The sequence below is a fragment of the Pteropus vampyrus genome, unplaced genomic scaffold (genome assembly GCF_000151845.1).
Source record: "Pteropus vampyrus isolate Shadow unplaced genomic scaffold, Pvam_2.0 Scaffold171, whole genome shotgun sequence".
NCBI classification, from domain to species: domain Eukaryota; kingdom Metazoa; phylum Chordata; class Mammalia; order Chiroptera; family Pteropodidae; genus Pteropus; species Pteropus vampyrus.
The window spans coordinates 2,631,046-2,641,129 of NW_011888952.1; the positions used below are offsets into that span (position 1 = coordinate 2,631,046).

The window sequence follows — 10,084 nt, forward strand, 5'->3', positions numbered from 1 at the left end:
TTTGGGGAAAGTGTGGCCCATTTGGCATTCAGTTTTTCTTCCAGTGAAATAAAAGTTTCAGCATCCTAGGACCTTAAGGTCTTTCCAGCTCTTTCATTATCCTATGTTCTGTCACTCCTCTGCTTAAGAACCTTCAGTGGCCTCCCTCCTACAGATAAAGCCTGAACTCTTTGTGCTAGCACCTTTCAACGCAGTGCATAACCAGACCCAGAACCGCCTTCTAGGCCTTTCCTTATGACCCCCTCACACAATCGCCACCATCCTCCGAGCCACCTAATCTTCTCACCGTTGCCCCATTCTATATCCGTGCCTTCTGTTTGTTCACTTCACTCACGCCGCTCTGCTTACAGCGATGCCCTCCCTTCAAAGACCTCCTCCATTTTTGCCATCTGCCTCTTGCATGGAGCCTGAGCCTGAAACGAGTTTCTCCTTTGAAATGTGAGAACGTCTCTGTAGACAACTCATTTAGCCCTTAGGAATCACTGCCCGGGCATCCAATTAGATGAAGCACTCCAGACAGTGAAGGAATCCCTCATAATGTTATTTAACTCTTCATCTGAGAACATAGGACTGCGGCATATGCTTGCAAGCCCTGTAGTCCTGGTACAAAAATACTTGTCATCTGCATGATACTTTACAAGTTATAAAGGATTTTTCATCCATCACCTCATTCAGTCCTCAAAGTCACTTGGAGAAGCAGCCCTGACACAAGGGGGATTATTACTGATTTGCCTAAAGCCAATCAACTTATGAGTAGTTACCTGTGCCAGTACTAAGTCACAGCTCTTCTGCCTCCAAATCTAATCTGTTCCCTCTCGGAACCTGGCTGAGGGGAGCGGAAGCAAGTCCACATGTTAAGAAACACCAAGCCTAGCACAGTCATCATGCATCACCCAGAGGGACTGACTAAAGGTTAGCCACTGATTGAAATGATCCCTATGCCTGCTCCCTAGAATACAGTTAGGAGCTTGTGCTACTGCCCATCCCAGCAGTTTCTTCATCTGTAAAATGGAACTTCCCTCACTGGGGAGGTATGAGAATTATATGAACTGGACTCCAGAGGTTTGTGGGAGCAAGAGCAGCATCAGTCACAGAACAGCAAGTGTGGGATCTGAAAAAGCTCTTGGAGATCTAGTGACGATAACCTCATTCTATCCAGGGAGGGAGGGAGTTTCAGAAAGGGGAGCAAGCCAAGGTCACAGAGCAGCAAAGCTGGCCCGGAACCCCCCAGCCACTCCTCTAAACCAGGGCTGGGCCCACTTGGGGACAGCTGGAACAGATGGGCCACCCCAAGCCAACCCAGCAATCTCTCAGGGCATTTGACCCCCATTGTTGATTTCTATCCACAGGACATGAGCATTTTTAGTTCCCAAGGAATGTAAATTAGTCCCTGGAAGCTAGGCTGCCCTGAGATGAGGTTGCTGGTTTAAAACAAACACAGGGCTTCCTATATAAGGACCAAACAGCCATCAGGCACCACCTCCGCCAGGAATCCCAGGTAGGCACCCTTTCTCACTCTGTGTGTGGGTCTGCTTTGACTGCTGGCCATTCGCAGGCCCATCTGAACAAAGGGGAGGTTGCACAGCCTGGGCTTAGGAGCCACCCCAATCCCCCCCATATCTCTTGGTAACCTTGCTGGTTCAGCTTCATCATCCCTGTTAAAAAAAACTTGGCTCAAGCTCCTCGGAGGCTGGGACAAACCACATGGGGCATCCCACTAACAAGGGTTTTGCCCTGAAGGAAGTCTTGGAAGAGAGCACACACATTCTTCCATTTGCTCCTACCTTGGTGAGGGGGACAGAGGGAGCCCCTCTGGCAGGAGTGAGAAGAGCTTCTCTATTCAGCAGCTGCCATCCCAGGTCAAAGTCCCTCACCTTGACTGCTAGGCTCCTACCTAGAGTTCTGAGGCATGAGGAGAAGAGGGGAGGGGAGGGAAGGGTATGCTTCCTGGAAACTGTCTCCTCCAGACCCATCTGTCCTCACCCAGCTGAAACCATGCCCTCCCTGGGGACCATCTGCAGCCTGCTGCTCCTCAGTGTGCTCTGGGTAGACTTGGCCATGGCAGGCTCCAGCTTCCTGAGTCCCGAACACCAGAAAGTGCAGGTGAGATCTCTCCCCACAGAGCCCCACATTCTGACTGGGGTAACTCTTTCCAGCCCTGCCACATAGCAGTCGGCTGTTATGACCTGGGCAGTGGTTCAACATCTATGGACTTCAGCTTTCTCCTAGAGCACAAAAGAGGACTCTGGGTCTGACCATAGGCCCACACCTCTCTCTGCTTCTAGGAAGATATGGGTGCTTAGGGCCCTAAAGAGAACACCTTCTCTCTCCAGCAGAGAAAGGAGTCCAAGAAGCCACCAGTCAAACTACAACCCCGAGAGCTGAAAGGCTGGCTCCGCCCAGAAGATGGAAGTCAGGCGGAAGCGGCAGAGGATGAGCTGAAAATCCGGGTTGGTTCTTCTGTAGTTTTATGCTTTCATGGCAGTGGAGGGGATGAGGGAAGGGGAGGGCAGGTAGAGATGGCTATGAGCAGCAGCCCACTTACCAGCTGCTCAAGAAATGTAAAATAGCATGAAAATAGTTGACTCTGCACTGAGTTCTACAAGATCTTTCCCATCAAGAGGCAAATGTCTAAGAGAAGTAACATCGCTCCAACAGAATGGGAATGTGCAAGGAGTCACAGGCAGAGGAGAGAGGTGGGTGTTAGCAGATGCCAGGTGATTTCAAAGGGTGCAGCAAACAGGGCGCCCAGAGATAGACATCCAGGAAGACACAGTTGGTCATAGACTGAAGCATTTCCCTGTGGAAAACATTTTGGTTGGCTCAGGGGCCTCTTAGACCTTACCTGGGTCTGGAGTGCACCAAGACCGCACACTGGACAGGCCAGTTACTGCTAGCCAGGCTCTGGTGGCCAGCACTCACTGAAGTTTATTTGAAATGAGGACAGGCCAGTCAGGCTTCTTTTGGCTCTGACAAATCTTGCATGGGACAAGAAAATAGTTTAGAGATAAATGGAGGACTAGGAAAGAGAGGGAGTAAAGGGGTTTTATAGGGTTATTTAGGTAACCTTCCTAAAAGGCTAGCTGTGTTTCAGGGGATGGTTCTGACAAGCATTTAACCAATAGACACCTCCATGCAGAGGAAACAGAATTCTCCCTGGGTGATACTTAATATTGGCAAGTATTGTACTCCTGTGCCTGTGTCCAATGATATCGTTTACAAACTTTTACCCTTATTATATATCATATAATCGCTATAACAACCAGTCAGGTAAGTAAAGCTGATTTTATTGCCCTCATTTCATAAATGAGGAACAGTTTAGACAATGAACTCACTTGCCTGAGGCGCCACAACCAGTGTGTGGCAGAGGTGGGACTTGGGGTCAGGGCTAACTTCAGTCCCCCAGCCCTCTCTTCCTTCTTTCTGGTCTGGCAAACAGAGTGGACCGTGGCCTACAAGTGCCTCTCATTCATCTCTTCTGGCCTGAAAAAAGAAGCTGAAGTGTGTCCTGCTTTGGCCTCCCTCTAATTACACACTAGCTTCTTCTCCTGCCAAGGATGAAGTCCCCAACCCATGCTCTCTCTGACCCTCACCGAAATCTAGAAGTGTTCTCAGGCACTTCCCTCACACCATGTGTTGAGACCTCCAACCTACCACAATCCCACTTGATGGCCTGCATAGCCTTAAACTAAAATCGGGGAATTTTCTTGATGAGATTGCCAGCTCTAGCCAGCTGGTACTTACCCCAGCCAGATTAGCTCTGCTGAAGAGGTTTTGGTGGCTGATAACTCAAGGCAGGGCTGGGACAACTATAAGTTTCCAGTTTCCATGAAGGCTAGCCTTAGAAGAAATGGTCCACACTGCCTCAACTAGAACCAGAAGTCTGAAACACCAGAGGCAGAGTGGGGTGGAAGGCCTGCAACATTGGCAGCAGAGCTCTGGACGTGCTTCCCAAACCCCTCCTGTCCTAGGGTTCCACCTCTCATGGTAAGACCCCCCTCTTCCCCAAAATGTTTTCCTCCTAAAATCGAGTTCAGAGCTGGAAGGCTTTTGAAACCAAGTCCTATCCACTCTCCCACTCACCTCCAACTGAACAGATGAGACACTGAGGCCAAAGGGCTTTTTCAAATCAGCTGAAGCTGATTTCCCAACCAGCAGTTGCAATGTTGCCTCACAGTTGCCGCTGCCGCCCAGTTCCAGCCAACAGGTCCCTGGATTGGGTTCCTAAGAAGTCTGTTCAGGTGATTTGACCACCCCACATTAGCCACAGGGTGAAAGAAAAATGATTCTTTACTGAAGGGAAAGAACGGGAAGGCCCAAGTTTCCTAAAAAATGCATCAGGTCATTTCCCACTCACTCCAGCCTCACAGTGGCGACTAGGAGGGGAAGGTAAATTTTTAAAAAAGAGCAACGGTTATTGTTTCAAAACTTCTCTGGGCATGTTTGCTCACCTGTAAAATAGAAATAATAGTGGTGTCTGCCTGGTGGGGAGGAACCAAGGGCTCAATACAAGAAGGTGCTCAGCCTGGGCTAGCACAGGGCAGGGCTCCACACTGGGTGCTGCCGCAGCCCACGGACTAGAAGAGGTGCCAGGGCTGTTGGATTTAAGAATCCTGCAGTCTAGTCTGTGGCCACCAACCCATCTCAGGTCTTGGACAAAGTCATTTAACCTCTCTTGGTCTCTGCTGCTTTATCTGAAAATGGGGATAATACCTCTTGTCTGGAGGGCAGGAAGCAGAAGGACCAATGACTGAGGGTCCATTCCAGCACCAAGATTCCTCCATTGACTCATTCAGACATCTGTGACCAACATGGCTGGGTACTGAGGCAGCTGCTGGATGAACAGAGCTAAAGATACAATCTCTGCTCTCAAGGGAGAAGATAATGATGTAGTTGCAAAAAGAGCTCTTTCCCATTTCCCTAAAGCTTTTAGCTACAATAAATCATCTCACAGAATGCCGAGAAAGTAGGGAGAAAGGGGTGCTCTCCCTGAGGAAGAAATGGAGGCAAAGATGAAAGGACTTGGCTCAAGGTATCTTCTTCGAATAAGGTCAGCTTCCTGACTTTCCACAGAATGAGGAAAGGCCTGTGCATATAAGAGGAAGAATGCCTGGGAAGGGGAAAAGAGGTGGAGGCAACAGAGGGGGCAGAGACCATCACCCAAGCTAGTGCTATGTACACCAGGTGAACCCACTACCCTCCAAGTCTCCAGAGCCACCAGGACCTGAAATCCCACCATTGGCGATTCCATTAGTGATTCAACCTTGTCTTCCAAAATTTGCAAGGAGTGGAGTACTTAATCTAGGGGCCCCAAGGCTTTTATCAGCAACCTCTTTCAAGGTAAAGGAAGAATGCAGGGTAAATCTCTTGGAGATGAGGTGGCAGGGACAGTAAGAACGGGCCTAAGAAGGAAGAGTACCCTGGCCGAGCTGTCCCTCAGTGGTGTTTGCTGAGTTGGCAGGCCCTTCCTCCCTCCCCATGACGAGACCCTGAGAGCCAGGGACCTCTTTGGGGATGGGGGTATGTTTGGGGCATGAGTGAGAGGGTATGACCTGCCATTTCCTGGGTTCTCCCTGCCCCTCCTCCTAGTTCAACACCCCCTTTGATGTTGGAATCAAGCTGTCAGGGGCTCAGGACCGTCGGCCTGGTCAGGTCCTGGAGAAGTTTCTTCAGGACGTCCTTTGGGAAGAGGCCAGTGGTAAGTCCTTGCTCAAGTCAAGTCAATTCAGTTTCCTTGAAGTCCCAAATGTCAGCCTACATATACTATGAGTGACACAAGAGTTTTCTTTCCCCATCCCACCTCTTAAAAAGAGCATCTAATTCCTTATTCCCAAATATCAGCAGGAGAGTGGCTCAGAGCAAGTTGAGCAGTCTTTGTATTTGAAGAGTGCACTATGTTCTAAGAACTAGCACATAAACTAGCTGTGGGGCCCCAGTGAACTCCAATTTCCTTAACCATAAAGTGGAGCTAACGACCATTGTGAGTATAAAATTATTTGGCTTAAAGCACCTTTATTGTATCTTTATTTAATAAACAAAAGAAATTAGTGTGAAATCATGTTCAGAATATGCTCTTTCAGAATAGGTTCTGCAGCTAGTGAAGTTTTTTTGGTTGTTTTGAATCCCTTCTTGCCTTGTATAAAGATACCACCCAACTTTTTCCTGATTGAGGAGGCAAACACCTGCCTTTGGAAGCACACTATAATATGCAAAGCACTTCCTGCACAAACATGGCATAACCCCCACCACACCTACCACGTGACATAGGTGGAGATTAGTGCTCGGCCTATGGTGCAGATAAGGAGACCAAGACTCAGAGAAAGTCTGCTCAAGTCACACAGTACACACTCCAAGTCAGTGCTTCCTTCCCATTACAACATACCCCCTCTGATGTCACCATTGTGGAAGAAAAGCCATTTTGAATGGCACTGGCCAGACAGCAGACTCAGAATTTTGACTTGGCCTCTTGTTTTTCAGAGGTTCTGGCAGACAAGTGACCATCCACAAGACCAGATCACCTTTGGTTTCCTCCCATCCTTAGAAGAGCTCACCTGGCTTTTAGATTGCTTCTACAACTGTCAGCTTTGAGTGATACAAGCTTAGGAGCTGAATAAATGTTCAAACTGTGTGCCGAATATTCAAATTAGAATTATTTCACCAAAGAGGGAAATTTCACATTTCACTGGGGGGGCGGGGGACCACCTTGGTCTATGGGAAGAGGAAAAAAAGATGTGTAGCAAAGCAGGTGTGAATGCTTAGAAAACCCAACTAGACCAACTCATACAAGCAGATAGGTTATTGGGGGATGTGTGGCAGGAGGAGGAAGGGAGAGGGGAGGGGGGAGAGGCGGGAGAGAGGGAGAGGGGAAAGGAGGAAGGAAGAAGACACTGTTCCTTTAAATATCAGGGATTCCTGAGTGCATCAAAGTTGCATTGAGAGTTTATCAACAAGGACTGTGTGGGCAAAGAAACTGCGGGTAACATTATCAGACCTAACCACCATTGAATTAACATTCAAGATCAGAACAGGATGCTGGGAATGCCAAAGCATGAGTCTGAAGTTGTAAGTAGAGTGCTAACAATGGCTAATTGCCACTGCTGAGCAGGGCTGAAATAACTACTTGTCCACTACTGAGGAGACCTGGCAAATCAGATGCTGTCTCATGTGGGCAAGGCTGGCCATTGCCTTTGTTACTTCATTGATACCAGGTAGGTTCCCAAGACATTTCCAACTCCAGCTCAGCCGAAATGAGCCTTGATCCTTAAATTCCACAACTTAATTCCAGTGAACCCACTTCTCCTGGGAAGAATATCATTTATCAGTCATTTACTTTAGTGTGAATATGTGAACTGATTTCTGAGAGCTGATGATGATGGATTGGCGAATCACTAAGGGGAGGAAAAGGCAAATGAAAAAACTCCAAAGAAAAGCAGTAAACCCGCCCGGTCAGACATATGAATGCCTATTAGAAATATATAGGACACCCCTCTGCAGAGAGTTGGTGATATCCACAGTCTGGAAAAAACTATCACAGAGGGCTCAAGGATCCAAGCATCTTCTCAAGCAAAATTCTGGCCACCTGGCACTCAAGGTACAGCCCTACAAGCACTAACCACTGATCAGACTTAACAGGCACACCAAAACCTAAGAGCCAACCCTCGAGGAACTGCATGTAGTTGGTGGAATGTCACCATCAACCGGGAACCTCTTAGAAATGCAGAATCTTGGAGCCCACTATATCAGGATCTGCATTTTAACAAATCCCCAGGCTATTAAATGGCTGATCAAAAGTGGCCTGGAGGGATCTGGGTCCCACTCTGGCAGCTCAGCACATCGCAGAGCCAGATTGCCCCACCTGGCATAGAACAGTTATTGACTTTCATAAAACTTACAAAATTCAGACCTGGCCAGGTGGGGCACTCAACAAAACTGCAAACACATAAAAAAGTTGTCCTGTTTCTTCTCTCACTTACCTTCTTCCCATCGCTCTAGTCTCAGCTGTTGAGTCCATGTCCATCTGTTGGGCAGACGGCACGCACGCACACACACACACATACACACACACTTCCATTGTGCAGATAACTACAGACACCTGACTATATGACTATACAGTGACTTAGATCACCGAGTCCTTGCTTCTGAAAGCATCTGCCTCCAAGCCTCCGTAATGATCGTAGATTGAACTGTATTATCACCATTAAGGAATTTAAGGTATTGGAGAGCAGGTGAAAACCAAGTTGGGGAAGTGGGAGAAAGTAGCAGCAGAGGGAAATGACCTTCTTCAGCCCCCAGATAGCCAGCCCTCTAGCACTGAGGCCTCAACTAACACTGTCCTGGAACTTAACCATAGGCCAGCTCTACTATTCAGTAGGGGCACAACCCTGGTTACCAGTAACCATGCCAACAGCCCTCTACTCAAAAGCTAGAGAGGAGGATCCAAGGCTCAAGCATGATTAAAGTTCCCAAGAAACCAGCCACTGACCTGGTGAAGCAGCAGCCATGGACTGGGCTCAGGGAATGATGAGTGCCAGGCCCCAGCAGGAATGTCAGTCATCTGATGCTTCCCCCCAACAAAGACAGAGACAAAGACTCCTCTTTCAAAGAACACAAGCATTCTCTTCTACTTGCCTAGGTCATTCACTCAGGAAACAGCTGTTGAACACCCACTTGGACCAGGCATTCTCACTTGGGGCTGGCAGCATGGTGTGGTGGAAAGCTTCAGACTCAGATCCAAACTGAATACAGCTGTCTGATCCAGACCAAAACACTGAATTTCTCAGGTTCATCAAATGTAAAACACCTACCTCCCTGGGTTACTAGGGATTGGACACATGTCTCTCGAAGACACCTGGCACGTAGTAGGCATTCAATTATTCTAACAGCCTTCAGCTACTGCATTCCTGCTGCGCACCAGGCGTTGTTCTAAATACTTACATGTAATTAATGTAATTTCAGTTAATTTGCAAAACAAGCCACTTAAGAGGGAGAAAAGTGAAATTGAGAGAAATAAAGTAACTTTCTCAGGTCACATAGCAAATACATTGCCCACTCATATCCAAAGCTATAGTGCTCAAGTTCATGCTTTTCATATTCTACTGCCTATCAATGTTACTTCTCTTGCCCTACTACTTAGGATCCACGGAATTCCTTTGTTTTTCATTTCCCTTCATAATACACTGAGTCAACTTGGAGTGAGTGAGGACCATTTCAAAAATTGGCAGAAATAAAATTATCAAAGGAAAACAGAGGACGCATTTGAGAAAATGTAGCGTTTCAAACATGGTCCTATGTCAGCCTTATTAAAACGACTCCTCCATGTATCATTAAATGATATCACTAAAGTTTCTGTGAATGAGGTATATTTATTTATCCCTGAGGTGAGCAAGGTATTTGCTGGAGAAAAAAATTCTCATTATAAAAGGACTTTTGTGTTTTATGATATACCTAGTACATCAGTATAGTAGCACATGTATTTAACTCATCATACTCTTACAGGTGTGGCTCAGAAATTCTCTTAGGGTAACAGGAAAACAGAAACTCAAGCTTAGCCACCCTCCTTAATCTGAATCCACTACCAAACATCAGTGACAAATGAGTGTTCATAGGGATCACAGGGGCTGGATGGCAACTGATCAACAGTTCTGCTGCTGCCATCTCTGACAGAGTTTGCTTAATCGCTTAATATTTCAGTGACCATCTGCCCTTATTTTATAAAAACAAGTGACACAAAAATGAAAGTGTTGGCAGCAAATAATTAGTATTGGTCCCAAACTTAATACAAAAAAAACGTAAATGCCAGAAAGGCCAAGAGAAGAATTTCAGCCACAAACAGACACAGTCAACTGTGCGTTCAACTGAGAAGGAACTGAGCCAAAGTGAAGGAATATACTAAAAATGCATAGTCAGTGACTGTATCTCACAGATTAGGCAGCAAGAGATTTCAAATTTGTTTAGCATTCTCAAATTTGTTTAGCCTTCATTTTGACAGATTACTTTTGACTTGTGCACATGTGTTCAAAAATACATTAGTACAAAATTAAAGGACTAACTGCAAGTAATGAAACAATTTTCTCCAAAGTTAACC

At 46.8% G+C, this 10,084-nt stretch overlaps 1 protein-coding gene across 2 annotated transcripts; it reads left to right on the forward strand.

The window, feature by feature from the left end:
• Positions 1-1,888: 1,888 nt before the first annotated feature.
• GHRL (ghrelin and obestatin prepropeptide) lies at positions 1,889-6,617 on the forward strand. Of its 2 annotated transcripts, XM_011370566.2 has the most exons (4): positions 1,889-2,103; positions 2,334-2,450; positions 5,590-5,698; positions 6,478-6,579. In XM_011370566.2, exons 1-4 carry the CDS (start codon positions 1,996-1,998, stop codon positions 6,495-6,497), a joined length of 354 nt encoding a protein of 117 aa, XP_011368868.1. In that variant the 5' UTR covers positions 1,889-1,995; the 3' UTR covers positions 6,498-6,579. The 2 variants fall into 2 exon arrangements, with proteins under 2 accessions (XP_011368868.1, XP_023392624.1); XM_023536856.1 differs by having other exon boundaries at positions 5,590-6,617.
• Positions 6,618-10,084: the final 3,467 nt, after the last annotated feature.

Excerpts from the sequence above, each read along its gene's own strand:
- GHRL (XM_023536856.1), top strand. The coding sequence starts at position 1,996 with ATGCCCTCCCTGGGGACCATCTGCAGCCTGCTGCTCCTCAGTGTGCTC. Across the intron at positions 2,104-2,333 it reads CCGAACACCAGAAAGTGCAG|CAGAGAAAGGAGTCCAAGAA; the intron begins GTGAGATCTCTC and ends TTCTCTCTCCAG. Across the intron at positions 2,451-5,589 it reads AGGATGAGCTGAAAATCCGG|TTCAACACCCCCTTTGATGT; the intron begins GTTGGTTCTTCT and ends CCCTCCTCCTAG.